Here is a 19,479-nt window from a genome sequence, read left to right as displayed (position 1 = left end):
CTCTTAATATACAGAGTCATTCCGTAAGTTCTGTGACTCTAGAGAATGCTGACTAATGAATGCAGAAGCCCCTCATCAACGTCCCCAATGTCAGGACTCCCCCTGTCCTGGGCCGACAGCATTACTTAGGACACTGTTTCCTATGTGCCCATGTTTCCTTCCTTGGGGCTGGGTGGTGGGGTGGGAGGGGCTGCTATGTAAACAGGCTTCTTTCTCTTAGGATTCATTCCAGCTGTGACACGTGTGTTCTTCCCCCACCTGGGTTGAGGAGTGTCCTATCCTGCCACCTCACCTAGTCTCTCCCAGACAGGTACATGTGGGCTGCTTTCCTCTGGAGCTCACATAGAGAATGTTGCTAGGGGAGGTTCATTACTGTCCAGTGTCTACCGTGGGGCGGTGCTAACAAGCACCACGCCTGCCATCCTAAGAAACCTCCACTGCTTTCTCAGTGTCCTTGTGCTGGCTTTCTCCAGCCCTGCTTGTTTCAATCTAGATTCCCTCCGAGATCTCATTATTTACCAGTTGGTTTTTAGGCAGGCTAGGTCAGTGGTCCTGCATCTGTCTAGAAGTCTGTTAGCACACGTAAGCAGGGAGGAAGGCCTTAAGGTCCCAGTCTCATTTACTCAAGTCCAAGTCCAGAAGCACAGAGACCTTAGTGCTGTGTATAAAAAAAAACCTTCTTTGAGGGATTAACTACACATGATAGCAGGCCACATCTGCAAATGGACCCTTCAGTAGAGCAGCTATGGACATCTGCAAAGCCAGACACCATGGCGACAGGCAGCCATCAGTACAGGTGCCAGGACCCATGGAGGTGAGGCCATGCCAGGTTCAGTGACGCAAAGGGGATTCCACCTGGAAGGACTGGGGAGGGGGACAGGAAGAGATCAAAGCTCCCAGTTTCAGAGGGAGCAGGGGAACTGACCTCTGTGGAAATGTTCCCTTCTGTCTACGAGGCCTGCCTTGTGTGTTGCCAAGGCAGAAGGACCTGCCCTTGGGAAGAGGAAAAAGCTCTTACTGAGCTAGCTGCTTTCCTCTTCCAGTCCTATTCAAGTTTGTATCCCAAACACCCTGATGGAATGCAGGCAGGGCAGGGCAGGCCGAGGATGGACACAATGACACACATTCACAGGGACCCTGCTCAGACCCAGACCAGCTGTTTTGTTTTGTGTTGTTTTAAGAAAGAGAAAGAAAGAAAAAGACCTTGTGTCCTCCTGTGCCCTCAGCACTTGAGCACAACTGACCGGCAAACAATTCCAGGAGAAAGATGTTTCAAAGGCTGCTGCCACCATCACTAAAAAACTTGGAAGGTGCTGTCACCAGAGCCCTGACACTGGCGGTTTGCAGAACTTGAGGACACTTTATTCAGTGAAAACTGATTTGGAGGCAGTGAACTGCAGCCTTCCTTGCTGCCCCACTCAGCGCTTCATTGTAAAAGTGGGGACTTGAGGATGCAAGGTGGCTCAGTGGGTACAGGCCTCTGTCATGCAAGCTGGATGACCAGAGTTCAATCCCTAGAGCCCTCATAAGGATGGAAGAGAACAACTCCACAAAGTTGGCTTCTGAGCTCCTGTGCACAGGAGTCCACCCCTACACTGTCCACAGCCACAGCCACTAATATGGTTAAAAGAAATAAATAGGTCAAAGTGGAGATTTAGGTGCTAGAGAGAGGGTTCAGTGGTTAGAGTGCTTGCTGCTCCTGCAGAGGACCTGAGTTTGGCTCCCAGCACCCCTGCCGAGGAGTTTAAAAACCACCTGTAGCTCCAGCTCCAGATGATATGACGCCTTCTTCTGGACTCCAAGGGCAGTACACAAATCCATGCTGCCAACATATAACTAAAAATAAAAACAAGGGGGAAGAGGGGCTGCTCTTCCAGAGGTCATGAGTTCAATTCCCAGGACCACACAGTGGCTCACAACCATCTCTAATGGAATCTGATGCCCTCTTCTGGTGTGTCTGAAGACAGTATATGCATATAAATAAAGTAATTCTTAAGCAAGCAAACAAACAAACAAACAAACAAAAACAAATACAAGGGGCCAGAGAGACTGCTCAGTAGTTAAGAGTGTTCGCTGCTCTTCCAGAGGACCTGATTTTGGTTCTTAGCACTCACATTTGGTGGCTCACAACTGTGGCCTTCACAGGTACCAGGCATGCACATGGTACAAATACACACATGCAGGCCAAGCACTCATACACATAAAATAAAAATAAATAAATCTTTAAAAAAAAAAAAAACTTCCCATGTGTCTGTAAGTTGGGCATAAACCATGATAGAGGTATTGACATTGCTTCCTTTCTGTCCTAGGCACGGGGAAGCCTGAACTTGATTAAACTGACCCAGGAGCTAACCCCAGTGTGTGTGGCACTGGCAACGGTAAGCACGTGTGGCTCAGCTGTAGTCAGGCTCAAGTCCCCTTCTGCGGCAGGAAGACTGTAGAGAACATATCTCAGCCACTCATCTGAGTCCCTCTGTCCCTGAACACTGACTGTTTCAGTTGCCTCTTGGAGTGGAGGCAAATCAAGCTCAAGCCCACCTAGGAAGCATTGAGGGTCACTGCTAGGCGCAGTGATGGGGCTGAGATTTGACAAGATGTGCTGCCCCAAGCAGAGATGTCTGGCCACAAAAGAGCATGACTTGACACCCTGTGGCCGCAGTCAGGAAGGCACCCGGGAATACCCAGTGATGGACACATCCCTTCTCAGTTTCAGGCATGTTTTCTGATGAAGGTCACAAACCCATAGCTCTAACAGGCAGTTTAGGAATGTAAGGGGTTTGTACACAGCCCCTCTGTCAAGGACAATACAGGTCTCAAGACGGTAGGCAGAGGCCAGGCTCAGGGGTGGGAGGGACAACAGCAAGGAAGACTAGGGTGAGGGTCTGAGTATAAGTGGTAAGGCCTGATGGACAAAATGCTGCACAATCATGAAAACTTGAGCTTCCAACTCTAATCCTACACTGAAGTAACTTCAAAGGGCAACGATCAAACTCGTGAAACCCAGTGTTGTGCTGGTGGCCGTGGTGACTCAAGTTCTAAATCCACCCTGCTTGGGTAAAGAATGAGCTGAGCAGCGCTGCTCTATCAGTTCAGAACCAGAACCATGAGATGCCTGTGACCACTGCCAGAAACAAGCTTCGCTCGCCCCTAACTTATATCCAAAGAGAGCCTTGCAGACTTTGAGCCTGGGAAGCTGGTCAGTGCAGACACATAGCACACAAGCAAGCCTCTCACTTAGCACAAGTCCAGTGTGGTATCTCTGTAAGACAGTCACTGCCTCCCACACTCTCCTTGCTTCTGTTACAGTCGAGGTAGGGACTTCCTTGCACTCGAAGGCCAGTCTGTCCTGTGGACACTGCTAGACTGCCTGTCAACTCTGTGGCATAACCTTGGACAGCAAGGGCAGGGCTGCTCAGCTGTGGCACAAAAACCAGGATGGGGATGTAGCACAGTGACAGAAGACTTGTTATCACACATGTGAGGCCCCACGCTTGAAACTGATTCATCATCTCACACACACACACACAGCTTCCACACCTCAGCTCTCCATCTGGAAAAGTGCACTGTCCACCTGACTTATCAACTCAGAACAAGCCCAGCTTACAGCTGCTACCTGTAGCTTTCTCAGGACTGGAGTGGTGTCCTTCTGCCAGCTTCTGAGGGCAAGGAAGACCCTCAGGAGCAGAGACCCTGACTGGAGGGGGGGCCTGGACTCAGGAACTCAGCAGAACAGAATTCAGGAGCAGCCTCAACGTCACTGCTATGTCCACAGCCCACCAGATCCCGATCCCTCTTCTGGGGCTAGAAAGAAGCCACCCAGGAGCTGGGGGACAGTGCCTTTCGTTAGTTACATTTCTGTTCTTGTCAGGATGTAACCCTGGCTGATTTTGAGAGATGAGCTTGCCGGACAACAGAGGAGGTCAAAGCCCATAAGGCAGCAGCCAGGCTGTGGGCAGAAACCCTCCTCACAGCGGAGCTTGCTAGACAGCCACAAACATGGGCTCGAGTCACGACTACATGAGGACAAGCAGGCGCCACCAGAAGACTGCCCCGAGTTCAGAACACACACAGGAAGACAAATGCCACTCATCCCTGACCTGCAGGCTTAGCTGGCTCTTGATGAAAGGATGAAGCCTGCCCAGGTGCCATTCCTGAAACTCAGTTGTGCTGTAGAGGCCTGGCCCAGCTACAGGTCCCTGCACATGCTCAGAAGGGAGTGGTGAACAGATGACAGCACATCTGGATATTTATGGGAAGTCCTCCCCTTCTTTAAAAATGAGCCCAGAGGTGGGGAAAAAAAGGTCCTGAGAAACAGAGGACAGAGGCTGGGTCTGTGTGCCATCCAGGGAAGGTGGCACCCTTCTCTGTGATCTCCAAAGAGGGACCTAGCAAGCACTGGGTCCAGCAGTACCTCAGGCACCAGTGCCTTCTCCAGGCCAAGAACAAATGCCCCTCACGGACCTCCCGTCTGCTGTGCCCGCAGCAGCACCACTCACCGTGCTCAGGGTAGTTGGGAGGAGGAGGTGAAGCGAAGTCCAGCTTGTCCTTTAGATCTGCCTCGTTCTCCTGCTGCCACTGCAGCCCGACCTTCTCCCATAGGCTGGTGGCTGTCTGCCTGCAACACAGCAACACAGGAGTGGCGGTGAGGTCTGGGTGCCGGGAGACCCCATCCATGAAGGTCCTGACCACAGAAGCCTCAGGGAAACACCCGCTGGGCTGGGGAGAAGGGGGAGGTAACACACAACACTTGGCAGGAGTGGCCTTCAGACCAGCTCTGACTACATGGTGACAACACCAGCAGGGGCCTGATGTCCACCTATTGGCCCAACTGAAATACTAAAAAGGTCCAACAGGGTCTTAATGATGGGAAACAGGTCATATGACACAGGACCACATAACACATGGAATAAGGGGATGGGCAGATTTTTTGGGCAACTCTGGAGCAAAGCTCTTGTTCCAAATCAGGCAGGGGACACCACGCCAGCCACCTGCCCAGCGGGACACTTACCGGATCTCAGGCATTTCATCACTGAAGCTGCTGAGCAGCAGTGGGGTGAGCTTGTGTAGGAAGGAGTAGCGGTCCCGGAGATTCAGCAGCCATCCCCCGACCACCGAGGTCACTGCCTGCCGGACCTGCCGCAAGAGAATAGAGAAGCGTCACTCATGAGTCCCTGGGAAGGGTGGCTCAGAGTCCTGCTGTGGGGATGTTAGTCCTGAAACAGGGGTGGGCACAGCAGCCCCCACCCCCGACAAATGAGAGAATCACTGCTGATGCAGAACTTCCTAACACCCACTAGCTCTGTCCTCTGTGGATTCACTGTCCCCTGGCAATATACCGTGTTTGCAGCCTTCTTTGTCACCATGATACCTGGGTGTTTTATGGGTTGTAGTGATGATAGATGCACCTTGTATGACATTTGACAGGACTCTATGACAATTCTATAGCAAGCAAACAGAGATATGCATGGGGAACTGCTTACTGGCTGGGACGATGATAACTGGGTACAGGCAACAAATGTACCAACATTGTGGCTGTAATTCACAAGGCTGTGTGTGGTGCAGAGGACGGACTCTAGCACCTCGTACATGCTGAGCGAGTGCCCTACGTCTGAGCTACAACCCCAACCTGGAGACGATTAACTCAATTCACGAGTTTGAGGTGAGTGGGTGAACCACGCACATGTGAATGATGATGTGATGTGATAGAGAGGTATACAAACAAGATAGAAAGATGGGCTGCGAGCCTATAGCAGGATGGGGCAGGACATGCAGGCTGGGCACCTGCACAAGTGACGCAAGTGCGGAAGCAGGAGGGTCCTGATACACTCAGGCCAACACGGTCATCAAAGGGAGGGGACACAACTTGTTACTGTGTGGAGGGTCTGACTGTGATGGAGACAGCTTTCGGTTTTTCTGGAGCATGCTGCCCGCTTCTCCTCCTCCCACCTAGCCAGGGTCATGTGCTCCCCCTTCACTTGTTTCCTCCCTTGGAGACAGAGCCTGCCTACCACCAGTCCTTTCTCTTTAGGGGACATTACCATAAGCCACAACAGTCTAAGGTCTGAGACAGGCCTGTGCTCTGAAAGCCAGTGAGTGCTCTGTCTACATCTGGAGGGCTCCTGTCTGCCCCCCACCAGCATGGAGACCACCCCAGCACCGGACTTCCACTTCCGTTCTGTCCTTCCCGGCAAGGCCCTAAGCACTAGGCCCTGCACTGAAATTCTCTCAGTGGATGAGCACATGAGGACACTTCTATTAACAGAAGCACATGGTTTCAGGACTGTCAAGCAGAAAACTCCCAGTACCTGAGGGACGTCATCGAAGAGTCTTTGAGCAAAGTGGGAAAGGACATCATCCACCGAGTTCCCACTGCCAAACTGGATCACAGTGCCCGTGGCTTCGATAACGGCTACCCGGACCTTCCAGTGCTGGTGGGAGATGGTCTGCATCAGGGGGCCTATCAAGGACTCCGATTGCATGTGGAAGTGCTCTGTGGGATTAGGGAGGCTGCTGGTTATGCGATACAGCTGCATGGGGCCCTGTTCTGTGGCTACCATCAAACCTTCCTCTGGCCTCTGCTAGCCTCAGCTCCCACTTTTTCTCTCCAATGGTGCTGGGAGCTGCTTATGCTCCAGGCATCCGGAGGGATATATACACCTATTTCACAAAGTTGGCTCCCCCCTACCCCCGGGAAGACTTTAAACACTAGGTAGGGCCTCTTAACTTTTCCAAACTCTAGTCTAGAAGGAAAAAAGGGAAAAAGCCCTGATCAAGCAGGGCTGTAGATAGAGGGTAGAAATAAACGAGAAGCAGCCTCCCTTCATCCAGGAAGTTAGTGACCCGTGTCAGAGACAGAGAAGACACTGGAGTAAAGAAACTGAGTTGAGTTGTCCTTTCCCACATGAGTCCCATAACCCAGCATAAAAATGATCATGAAATGGGTGTGACACAGGTCTGAGAGTCTAGCACTTTAGGCTGAAGTAGAAGCAGCGTTATGTTTGACACCAGCCAGGGCTACATGGTGAGATCTCTTGTCTCGTGCCCCCTCCCATCGGAAATGACCTTACGAAGGAACCAGCCCACTTTAGTTCAGTTTCTGGACATCTAGGTAACCAGGGAAGCGGATAGGACGCTCACCCGGAGTGGCACGGGCCAGAGCGGCTGCGCACTCGCAGCCCTCCCGGCGCACCGCAGCGAAGGGGTCGAGCAGCGCGGCCCGCAAGGCGCGCACGGCGTCGTCCAGGTGGGGCGCGAGCGCGGCGCCGCCCAGGTCTACGGCGAGGTGGAGCAGCTGCACGAGGGCGAGACGCAGCTCCTCGCAGGGCTCCGGCGGCGGCCGCGCGAGTTCAGGTCGGGCCAGGCGTGCGCTGAGCGCCGGCAGCAGACGCGGCAGAGCGTCGCGGGGCCGCGCGGCGCGGCGCAGGCCAAGGTCGAGCAGGTGAGCGGCCAGCGCGCGGCAGCCCTCGGCCGGATCGCTTAGAAGCCGCAGCAGGCGCGGCAGCAGCAGACGGGCCCAGGGGCCCTGGAAGGCCGCGGAATCCGCGCCGGGCCGCACCGCCTCTTCCAGTACCTGCTCCAGAGCCTCCAGAGCGCGCCGCCGCCCCAGCTTACTTTCCGTCTCCAGCCCCGGTAGCAGGCGGCTTAGCGCGCGGGTCAGTTCCGCGGCTTCAGCCGCCTCGGTTAAGCCCGGGGCCGCGGCCACCTCCGCCTCCGCCGGCGCCGCCATCTTGAGCGCGTTGCCTGTCTCCAAGGGAACCGGCGCTAGTACGATGGTCCGAGCACGCTTTACGGCAAGACTTCCGGCTGCCTGGGTTGCTCGAGGCTGAGTGTGCGCCCCTTAGGAGTGATGCTGGGGGAGGGGCAGGGAGTAAGGGAGAGGCGGGGCCAGGGAAGTGGGCGGGCAAAGGGCTTAGAGGGCGGAGTGACGGGCAGGAGGACGAGAGAGGCTAAGAGAAGCAAGTGTAATTGGCTAGGTCCGGGAGTCTGGGGTGGGGCGCGAACCTTGAGGGCGAGGCAGAAGACAGCAAGCTCGGCAAGGGCCTTGGGCGAAAGAGGTAGTGGGCGGTACGAGGGGGTTGGTAGGCGGGACACGGGCCTCTTGGGTAGGGGCTTAGTGTAAAGAGAGGGGAATAAGGGATAATGGGAGGGGAAAGAACCAAATAGGCGGGGTGTGGACTTCGGGAGCATTGCAGGAGGTGGCAGGCGGAGCCCTGGTTTTGTGGGCGGGGCGAAGAATAAGGGTCTACGGGAAGGAGGCGGGGCAAGGAGTAGTGGGTTGGATGGGGGGGTAGGTGGGCGGGGCATGGGCCGCGCAGCTGGCTGACAAGTTTCAATAATAGGTGGGGTGCAGGTTTGGGGAAGGGACATAAAGCTCGAGGGAGGGGTGGGGGTCTGAGTAAGGTGAAGCGTGAGGATTGAGGTGCCTGAGACAAGGGCTGACAGGTGGGACGCAGGCCTTAGGGCGTGGCAAATGGCTAGGGGCGAGGCCAAGAGTGGGGCTGTCCTGTGCCTGAGTCTGGAACTTGGCCTGAGTGGCCAAGCTTCTGCAAGCCTGCACCTTCAGGTTCCTTTCCTCAGGGGCAGCTTAAGCTGAGGTTCTTTCTAATGGTGTAGATATGGCTGATCCTTACTGGGTTCCTCAGAGGTCATGAAGAAGTCAAGTGTGAATCTGCCACACGGTCTGACCTCAGTTTAGACATGAGGTATGCTCGATGGCTGGAAGTGTTTTTTTAGGGGGTCAGAGATGGTATTGTCAGTGGTCAGGACCCCCCACTGGGCACTTCCTAGGCCTGACTCAGTGCTGCATGACTTGGGCATCCAAACGAGTCACATCTGAGAACAGGCTTATAATGTTAGGGGTTGGGTTTTGTAACAAATTTGGCCTTTTTTTGTTGTTGACATTAGTTTTGTGGGAAATTGGTGTGAACCCTTAGGTGTTTTGAATGTGGCGTGGAAGCTTTAGGGGAACCATGTAAAATTGCTTAGGGTGGCAAAAGAGTTGTGAAGAGAGGTGACTGGCCAAGCAAAGGCTTGGTGTTAGAGGTGTCATGGACTCGTATGTCAAAGTCTTAAGCCTAGTCCATCAGAGTGTGAGTGTCTGGAGGTAGGATCTTTGCAGATGTCAAGATTGAGATATTGGGGCTAGCTGCTATCCTCATAAGGGGAATTTGGCATAGATGTGCAAGCCGTGAAAAGGCTTTGTGAATGTTAGGTGGGCAGACGGCAAGCCCAGGGAAGCAGCCCTTCCAACTTCATCTTAGCCCAGCATCCCAGTATGTGAGGGTTGTGGCCGGCCGTGGCAGCTGAAGCTGACGGTGCTTGTCTGTGGCCAGGGGACCTCTTAGGGGAAGGAGAAGTGTCTTGTAGGGAACAAGGGGATGTGCAGGACAGCCAGGATAGCCTTTGTCTCTCTGCAGGGAGCCAAGGAAGATGCTTTACGTGGAACACTGAAAGCTAAGTCTGCACTTTTAAGGATGCCTGTGGCTGCTGTGAAGGTTGGGATGGGCCAGCAGGGATGGCCTGTAGGTCCTGTGAGCAGTAATGAGTTTGCCTTTCCTGTTCCCTCCATCTAAATACAGCTCAATACCCCACAAGCAACACCCAGTAGGAAAAGGACTTGAGAGTTGAAAATAACTACACTGGCCCGGAACTCAGAACTTGGGCTATGTTTCCTTTTTCTTTGATTTCTGAGCCAGGGCCCCAGAGAGGCCAACACGATGGCCAAGAGATACAGGGCAAGTCTTCTGGGAATCCCCTCTCTCTGGCCAGTGGCAGGAGAGACCTAGAACAATGCCAGGCAGAGACTTTAACCCGTGTTCCAGTCCACAGTCTGTCCCCAGTGTCAGTATCAGCACCTGTAGGCTCACCTGACCCTGCCTGCACATGGGGTGCCAGCGGGGACCACATAGGTAGTTTTGTGAAGTTGTCTGTCAGCAAGAGACCCACATCCTCAGTAGGATGGACCCCAGAGATGCCTTCATAACTCTGCAGATGACACCAGCAGGGACCGAGGAGCCCCACCAGTGCCAGAAAATCAAACAGACCAGGAGAGCAAAGTGGAGATGCCAGAGACAAAGCCAGCATTGGAACAAGAGGCCACAGCGGCAGGCCAGATTGCACATGTGACATACACACACTGGCATTAGCAGCTAGCTGCCTGCTAACGTAGAAGAACCAGGAGTCTCCAAACAGAGTAACCCAAATGTCCAGCGTACATTTGAAAAAACCGCTTATCATTCCAAGAACATTTGCAATGTGAATGCAAAAAGGCTGCTTACTGAAATGGATGCCAAAATGAGCCATCTGCCAAGGACTTGTCGACAACCATGAAAATCGCTTTCAGAAGCAATTAGAAGAAAAAGTGATTACAAACTCATTTAAAATTTAAAAAAAAATTTAGCAAAGAAAAAGAAATTGTAAAGCGCCAAGTTGAAATTATAGAATCTGAGAAAACAACCAGAATAACACTGTCCATCATTAGAAGGATACAGTGGTAGACTGGAGATGACGGAGTGCTAGAACTTTCTTGGAACTGAAGAATAAAGAAAATAGAACAAAGTGTGAGCCTAAGCCAAGTTTGGCGACGTATGCCTGAGCTTGCAGTGCTGAGGAGGCCAAGGCAGGAGGATGGAAGGTTCTGGGCTGAATATGCATCCTGTCTCAAATAAAAATAAAACTCCTGAGTCTCAGAAGTTAGTGGGATAATTTCATCAGCACTCCAGAACATTAAGGCGGAGTTGTGGGGCTAAAAGAAGTAATGGCTATAGATGCCTCCGAGTCAAAGAAAGATGCAGCAGGCTGAGGAAGCCTTGATATGGTAAATCTACCAGCAACCCATACCAAGGTACATCATAGTTAACCTTTCTATTTCCCTCTTATCTATCCTGCCATTGGTGTGCATGAAGCGCGCGCGCACACACACACACACACACACATACACACACACAGAGAGAGAGGGAGAGAGAGAGAGAGAATTGACTCACTCTATAGGCCAGACTGAGCTGGACCTGACTAGCTCACATTGGCTGGCTGCCTCTCTCCTTCCTGAGTGCCGGGATTAAAGGCAGGCACCAGGACACATGACCTTCTCTATATTTTTGAAACAAGGTCTTACACTGTGGACTGTCCTTGAGTTTTAGCCAGTCCTGTTCACTTTCCCAAGTGCTAGGATTATGGACATGAACCATCACACCTGGCTTTAGTTAAACATTTGGCAACTCAAGAAAAGGAAAACCTTGCTTCTCGATGAGAAATGACGCATTGCAGGTAGGAGAGAAGCAGTCTGAACCAGATCTGGCTGCTTCTCTGTGGCTACGGGAGCCAGAAGAAGGGCACAGGGTTCTTCACGCTTGTAAAGAAAACTGTTAACTGTGAATTTTGTCAAGCAAATGCTGCTTCAGGAATGAAGGGGGAATCGGGCATTCTCAGGGACAAAGACAAGCCAGTGGAACATGTTGCTAACAGAACTGTCTGCAAGGGCGTCTAAAGGAAGTTCCCCAAAGCACAGTGGAGACAGGAGAAAACGGATTGCCAGATAACTGGGGAGCACAGCAGAATGGCCAAAGAGTAGCTGCTGGCCACGTGGCAGAATATAATGAGTGTTTTCCCGTTTTGTATACAGAAGTTTAATCCCCATTGTGTTGTACAAAGAGGTGGGATGGTGATGCAGTTGTGACCTGGGAAAGTGATGGGGCTTAGAAAGGTCACCAGGGAGGAGTCCCCATGACTGAACCCTGGTGACTTTATGAGAAGAGGTATATTAGTCACTTGTCTGTTGCTGTGATAAAGCGCCATGACCAAGGCAACTGTCTTAGTTAGGGCTTCCATTGCTGCAAAGAGACACCAAGGCCATGGCTACTCTAATAAAAGACAGCATTTAATTGGGGCTGGCTTACAGTTTCAGAGGTTTACTCCATTGTCGGTCATGACGGGAAGCATGGCTGCACGCAGGCAGACAAGGTGCTGGAGGACTGGAGAGTTCTACATCTTGACCCACAGCCAGCATAAGGGCTTGGTGTGCCACACTGGGTGGAGCTTGAGCATAGGAAACCTCAAAGCCATAGTGACATACTTCCTCCAACTAGGCCACACCTCCTAATGATGCCACTCCCCATGGGCTAAGCATTCACACACATGAGTCTATAGGGGCCATACCTATTCAAACCACCACAGTAACTTAGAGAAGGAAGAGATTATTTTGGCTTATGGTCCCAGAGGGACGAGTCCATCATGGTGAGGAGGCATAGCCACAAATGGCCAGCATGGTGTCAGGAGCAGGGAGCTGAGGGCTCATATGCACAGTCACAAAGCAGAGACCAAGCTGGAAGTAGGCCACGGCTTTTAGATCTCAGACCCAGCCTCCATCTCTGGTGTCAAAGGGCTTAGACGGCCCTGCTCCTCCAGCTCTGATGCCTGTGGCATACTTTCTCATGGGCAGCTCTGCTGCTGCTTGGGTATTTCCATTCCCTTTCTGTATCTCTCTCTCTGACAGCCCATGGCTCTGGCATCTCCAGTATTTTAGGGTCTCCAACCTAGGTTTCATCCTTGCAGCGTCACCTGGTGGTCTCTCGGGCTTTCCCGGAGGGACTTCCCTACTACTTACTGCTTAGTCTCAGTGGCTCACTGAGACCACAGAGGAAGAACCTGCAGGCTTTCGGTCTTACATCTTCCATGTGTCTAAAGTCAGCGCCTCCTGGAGGACACTGCCAAGTGATTGGGACAAACCCTGTCCTCCTTGAATCATATTTGCTTTTGTTTGATACTTTAAAAAAAAATGTGTGTATTTGTGTGTATAGGTGTTTTGCCTGCCAGCACATTTGTATGCCAGAAGTGTGGCTGGTGCTCTGGGAGGCCAGGGGAGGGCATTGCATCCTCCAAAGCTGAATGGTTGTGAGCTACCACATCGGTGATAGGAATTGAACTCAGTTTCTCTGGAAGAGCAACCCATACTTTTAACCACTGAGCCATTTCTCCAGCCCCTGTTATTGCTTTTTAAGAGTAGAAAACTTAAGCCTTTTGCTTTAACAATCTGAAAGCTTAGCTGGGTGGGGTCATCCCCCAAATGTACCCTTCCCTCTGTTCTGGTGTGGATCAGGCCTCTCCCTAATGGTGCTTATCTCCTCTGACATAGGCTATCTGTAACATTAAGCCTCCTAATGGTCTTTCTCCGTTTCAGACCATACATTATGTATTTCTTTCTGCCTCATCTTACACTGTAGACGTGCGTGTTACCAGTAACAATCACACTGCAGATTCAGTGTTGTGCTGTCTTGAAATGTGCTCTGCCAAAGAAATTAGTCCATTTCTTTGAAATTTATCCTTGAGCTGGGCCTCTGTAGTCTCTTTTACTCTCAACATTACTGTCTTCCAGGTCCCTACTCTACCTGCCCAACAGCACCACCAACTGGGGAACCAGGTATAAAATATCAAATCCTATGGGGGACATTTTCCCCACTTAAATTATCACACAGGGCATGCGCGCACATGCATACACACACACACGCGCAAGCACGCACGCAGGGAAAATGTGCATATATAGACTGTTCTCATTGGTGTGACCAAATACTTGACAGAAACAGCTTAAAGGAAAAAGGGTTGATTTTGCTCATGAGTTCAGGGGTTTGGGTCTATACACGCTTGGTTCCATGGGCTTAGACCATCAGGCAACAAGGATATATGGCAGAGGGAACTGGTCAAACAGAAAACAGTCAGAAGGGAAAAAAGGTCCCAAGACCTATGCCCCTAGTGATGTCCTACATCAGTTCCCCATCCTAGTTTTCAGAATGTCCCAGAATAGTACCACCAGCTGGGGACCAAATGTGCCAACAGGAGGCTGTGGGAAATACTGCATATCCCAAACAGAAACATTCTCTTCGTATTGTCAAGTGATGTTGATGCTACCTTGGGGTTCTGCCAACCAGACGGCCATTTGATGCAATGTCTTGGCCTTCAGCCTCCAGATTCATAAGCCAAGCTATTCATTACAGACTTCACTCAAATGGGTTTCTGCCACTGACAATAGACCTACATCCCAGCTTCGTGTGATTGCTTCATTATTGATAGTTGAAGCAAAACATGTTGTGGAAGATGGATAAGGCTAATAGGCCTTGGCAAATTTGATTGAACTACACCATGTACATGTATGAAATATGAAATGTATAATATATGCTAGTAAAATAATTAAATGTTTAAATTACGTTTTGTGTGTGTGTGTGTGTGTGTGTGTGTGTGTGTGTGTGTACACAAGCATGTGTGGAAGTCGGAGGGCAACTTGCAGGACTGAGTTCTCTCACAGTGTGGGTCATGGGATGAAGTCAGGCCCATTTAGCTTGGCATTAGGTGCCTTTATCTGCTAAGCCATGTCACTGGCCCCAGAACATTAAAAACAACATTTAACATGGGGCGGTGGTTGTTCCTGTAGAAAGTAGTATAGTTCTATTTAAAGAAAAGTTCAATTTTAAGCTTTCCATGCTATACATGGGCAAACACACTGGTAGGCACCTCTGTCACTCCTAGATACAGTAATGCGTAGAGTGGCCCCTAACAGGACTAAATGTGGTGGTTGGCTCAAAGACATTATAAAGTAGAGCCCTAGAAAGTGCTGTCTGTGTGCAATTCTGCTCCACATTGAGCCTCGAAATCTAAGAGCACAGTGGGCAGCAGGCAAGCATGGGAACAAGAAAATACCCACGAGTGGAGCTGGTGAGATGGTGCAGTGGGCAGAAATGCTCGTCACACAAAACTAATCCCCCAAACTCACATAAAAGGCTAGGTGTGGTACTGTGTATCTGTAACCCCAGGGGTAAATTCTGAGGTGGAGATGGGAGAGTCAGCTGAAAACTCAGGAAACAGCGACAGCAGAGTACACAACACAGAAACAGAAACCAGGAGTGACTGGTTGTGCCAGCATCAGCCAGAAACATTTTTGAGCATGTCACCATATTGTCATCTTCAGGGTAACTCATTACAACACCCTGTATAAGTTAGAAGCCTACTGGTGTCTGTGATTAAAATACCTGGGCCGGCAAGATGGCTCAGCAGATGAAGTGCAACACTGATAGCCTGAGTTCCAGGTCTAGGATTTACATGGTGGGAAGTAAGAAGTGACTCTTCCAGGTTGGCCACCAAACGACACACGCACACATGCATGCACAGATATACATGTGTCTGCATGCACACACACACTAAACAAAACTTTAAACATTCAAACACAAGAAACCAGGTGTGTTGCTGCCCACCTGTGATCCTTCTGCTCAGGGGCTGAGGCAGGAGGATGGCCTACTGCTGACGCTATTCTGTCCTGGGCTCCATAACGAGACTATCTCAAAAAAAAATAATAATAATGAATAGAAACATAAATGGTATTCTTAATTTAAAAGCTCCTCATAGTCTAGATTGTACCCCAGATTTTTTTCAAAGATTTATTTTGTCTGTTTGTCTGTATACCATGTGTGTTCAGTGCCCTTCGAGGCCAGAAGAGAGTATCTGATCCCCTGAATACTACCTGAGTTTCAGGTAGTTGTGGGTTGCCATGTAGGTGCTGGGAACGGAACACAGGTCCTCTGCAAGAGCAGCCAGTTCTCTTAACCACTGAGCCATCGCTCCAGGCCTGGCACAGGTGGTTTTGCTGACAAGAAATTCAAACATTTAACGAGCAATTATAATCTTTCAAGGAGCTGGGAGGGGATGCTTCCAGTTCATGTCATGAGAGCAGCGTTACACCTGAAATCTCACAGGGTCAAAAGACACAAGTCCTGATGGGCTGTTTAATGGAGTACAGATGCCAGAATCCTAAAGAAAACACTAACAAGAGAATCTAGAAATAATTATTTTTTTAATAATTATTTTTATCTATTTTATTTTATTTTTGGTTTTTCAAATCAGGACTTCTGTGTGTAGTCCTGGCTATCCTGGAACTTGCTCTGGAGACCAGGCTGGTCTCAAACTCAGAGATCTGCCTGCTTCTGACCCCTAGTGCTGGGATTAATGGCATGAACCGCCACTGCCTGGCAAGATAATGAATTTTTTAAAAAGGGTTAAGACATAATCAAATTGAGCTGATACTAACGCAAATTAATAAAAATAATTCAGGGTTGGGAATGTGGCTCAGTTGGGAGAGTGCTTGCCTGGAATTCATGAATCTTGGGTTCCATCCCCAGCACTATTTAAACCAGCACTCAGGAGGATCAGGGGTTCAAGGTCATCTTCAGCTGCAACGAGGTTTAAAACTATCAGATTCCATAGATGCTAGCAGCACTTGGTGATATTGACACAGATATCAGTTAATCAGAAATGGAAGGGAACCACATAAATCAGATCTATAAAACTCTTGGAAGTGTATTTGCTAAAGTAGCCAGCAACAGTTTTTCCCCATGCATGCAAACCTGCTGTAGAGTCTGGGCTGGATTCCAGGCATGCCAGTGGAAAGTGGTGGAAAGAGAATGCGCCCAGCCATTCACAGCTCTTGAGTTGAAGAGACCTGGCGCAGCCGCTTCCTGTCCATCAGAACAGGTGCATCCAAGCTCTAAAGGACAACATTACAGGGAGGATACCGTCTGGCTGGAACTCTCCAGTACTGGGGCAGCCTGGTGAACCTGCTCCGGGCTCCTACTTTGCAGTCCAAACCAGTATCCTCTTTGTAGGAGGGAGCCAGGGAGCTGAGGAGGTATCTTCCTGCCCTGGTCTTCTTCTGGGGCTGGATTGCAGCCCTCTGTAGGGGTGGTGCATACTGCATGGTTTTGCTGATCTCTTGGGATTTAGGTTGCTTTTATCTTTTGGCTGCTGTGAAGAAGCCCTTTCCAGAATAGCAATCGTGAGCTCGAGAATGCTGCACATCGTTAAGGCTCTTGTCTTGCAGCCCTAAAGCACTGGATCAGTTCACAGCTGCAGGAGAAACAAAAGCCGTAGGATCGCCCTGACCTCGAGCAACTCTCTTCTGAATAACTCAAGCAGAACCTGGGAGTTGAATTCATATTTGCACAACCATCTTTTGTTTGTTTGATTTGGTCTTGGGAGATGGGACCCAGGGTCTTAGCGGTAGCCTTAGTACTCTGCCATGGCTGCGTGGCTACCCCCTCAACCCATGTTCTCCGTAGCATTAATCACAAGATGAAACAACCCAGATGTCTGTCACTGGTAAAAAGGCACACGTGACCTGATGCACAGAGGACTATGAGTCAACCTTAGGAAGTGATGGCTCACCAACTCCGGAGTGAGTCGTGCACAGACGGGTAAGGCTTACAGAAGGCAAGCAGCATGGCGGACTTGGTGCTGTGCACCTGAGTTGCCATGTATGCTCCATTGTGGGGCAGACTGGCCATCTGAGGAGGGGATGGCAGAGTGAGAAGGGGGAGGACGGGTTGGTCTGTCCCTTGGATCCCACAGAACAGCCCTGTGGAGGAAGTCAAATGTTTTCCTCCCAAGTCTGATGTGATCTTAATGACCTTACGTTACAGCCTCTAGCGCGTAGGAGTTGACATCTTTATGGGTTATATCTTTCTTCTTTTTTTAATATGTGTGTGTGGCATAGCACATGTATGATGTTCAGAGGACAACTTTTGGGAGTTGGTTCAAATTCAAATCATCAGGCTCGGAAGCAAGCAGTTTTAGCCACTGAACTGTCATCTCACCAAACCTACACTGGGTTTCTATCTTAATGTAAATATGGAACTTTTAAATTATGTTCCAGCCAAAATATAGCAAGGCCATCTAAATTTATTCTGCTTAACTCCCCGCACTGCATATATTTTAAAGCCCCTCAAAAAGCAAGGAAAAGGGCTTTTCAAGTGTCTTCCAAGAAGTATGTCTTCTCAACCAGTAAACAGATTTTGGCAAAATTAACTCAGGTTCATTCATTTATTGTTTCTCCTGACATACATTTATTGGGTTGTGGGAGACACTTTCCAGGTGTTCAGCTAAGACTGAGTGAAAGATGGGTGTCTTTGTTAGGGGTTTCAATGCAGTGAAGAGACACCATGACCTTAGCAACTGTTATACAGCAAAGCACTTAATTGGGGCTGGCTTACAGGGTCAGAGTGTGATGATCTGTATATGCTTGGCCCAGGGAGTGGCACTGTTGGGAGGTGTGGCCTTGTTGGAGTAGGTGTGTCACTGTGGGCATGGGCTCTAATACCCTAGTCCTAGCTGCCTGGATGTCAGTATTCTGCTAGCAGCCTTCAGGTAAAGATGTAGAACTCTCAGCTCCTCCTGCACAATGCCTACCTGGATGCTGCCATGTTTCCCACCATGATGATATTGGACTGAACCTCTGAACCTGTAAGCCAGCCCCAATTAAATGTTGTCCTTTATAAGAGTTGTGTTGGTCATCGTGTCTGTTCACAGCAGTCAAACCCTAAGACACAGAGGTTTAGTCCATTGTCTTCATGGCAGGAAGCAGGGCTGCACACAGGTAAACATGGTGTTGGAGAAGTAGCTGAGAATTCTACATCTGGGTCAACGGGCAGCAGGAAGAGAGCATGGGACGGAGTTTGGCTTGAGCAATTGAAACCTCAAAGCCCACCCCCAGTGACACACTTCCTCCGGCACCTCCTAATAGTGCTACTCCCTAGAGAGCCCGTGAGGCCATTTTCATTCAAACCACCACAGAGTCAAAGCAGGTGCTGCTGCTCCTTGCCTTGGGAAGTTGCCTGTCCAGAGTCCAGGGATAGTGCAGTACAGACCATTGTCCTCTGGCTTTGACATAGCCCTTGTGTTCTTCATCTGTCAGCAGCGTGATCACCAGAAGACCTTCACAAGACTGGATCCTCAACTTTCAGTCCTGAGGCAGGGTGGGGGCCTCAGCAGGCCCCACTTTTGTGAGGATTTATAGATGGTTAATAATTGCTAGGGAGGTGTGGCTCTGGGGCCCCGCCCCTTCCAAAGATTTATAGGCAGTTAATGATTGCTAGGGGATGAGGCTTGTGAGGCCCCGCCCCTTCTGAGGATTTGTAAGCGGCCATGGATTTGATGACGGCAGTTATGTATTGTCGTCCCCTCTGAGGATGTAATGGTTATAGTGTTGTGGCTTCTGAGTTGCCCAAGTGCATGTGTTACCAGTTAAAACAACCGAGTCACTGAAGTAGACGTGGATGGGATAGTTTGGTCCCTCTCTGTCCATTGGTGTCCTCTCTGGAATGGATAGACTTATGTTCATTTCCCTGGGGAAAGCCACACAACAGACGACAGTGGAACAGTGGACAGTGGACAGGATCCCTGGGGACAGGGAAGGCTCTGCCTGGTGGAACATCGCCTGGAATTGTGGGGTGGGGAAAGAGCGAGGTCTGGGGGCTGCTGCAGAGTAGTGGTTTTGCGGAGGGAGGACCAAGTTTGGGGAAGTGGATTGGACAAAGGCTGCTGCTACTCACCCCAGGATGAACGTTTGTGCTTGGGCTAAAAGCACATGAGCGAGTGAGGCAGCTGAATTATTTCATGGGTAAGTGGACTGAAGGGGAGGGAAGCTGTCACAGGGCTGGCGGGCTCTGG

The 19,479-nt window shown here is 50.4% G+C and overlaps 2 protein-coding genes across 6 annotated transcripts in view; one reads left to right on the top strand and one right to left on the bottom strand.

The window, feature by feature from the left end:
• The window catches only part of Dnaaf5 (dynein, axonemal assembly factor 5), a 36,378-nt gene extending 28,538 nt beyond the window's left edge, over positions 1–7,840 (bottom strand). The window contains exons 1-4 of one of the 3 annotated variants that reach the window (XR_003955669.1): positions 7,138–7,840; positions 6,306–6,490; positions 5,009–5,133; positions 4,497–4,615 (exon numbers count right to left, since the gene is read on the bottom strand). Coding sequence is in view for 2 of the 3 variants with exons in the window: in NM_001081265.2 (NP_001074734.1) it covers positions 4,497–4,615; positions 5,009–5,133; positions 6,306–6,490; positions 7,138–7,726 (1,018 nt within the window). In the remaining variant the exon portion in view is untranslated. The remainder of the gene's footprint in view (positions 1–4,496; positions 4,616–5,008; positions 5,134–6,305; positions 6,491–7,137) is intronic. The other 2 variants (NM_001081265.2, NM_001363485.1) reach the window with 2 other exon arrangements.
• Prkar1b (protein kinase, cAMP dependent regulatory, type I beta) overlaps positions 7,270–19,479 on the top strand; it is a 133,400-nt gene continuing 121,190 nt past the window's right edge. For 2 of the 3 annotated variants that reach the window (NM_001359101.1, NM_001359097.1), the window contains exon 1: positions 7,270–7,438. The gene's annotated coding sequence lies outside the window, so the exon portion shown is untranslated. Of the gene's footprint in view, positions 7,439–7,971; positions 8,055–19,479 lie in introns of those variants that run through there. The other variant, NM_001359098.1, reaches the window with a different exon arrangement.

Source organism: Mus musculus, chromosome 5, assembly GCF_000001635.26.
Source record: "Mus musculus strain C57BL/6J chromosome 5, GRCm38.p6 C57BL/6J".
NCBI classification, from domain to species: Eukaryota; Metazoa; Chordata; class Mammalia; order Rodentia; family Muridae; genus Mus; species Mus musculus.
Note: the sequence above shows the minus strand (reverse complement) of the source record. Positions and strands in the feature narration are given on the sequence as shown.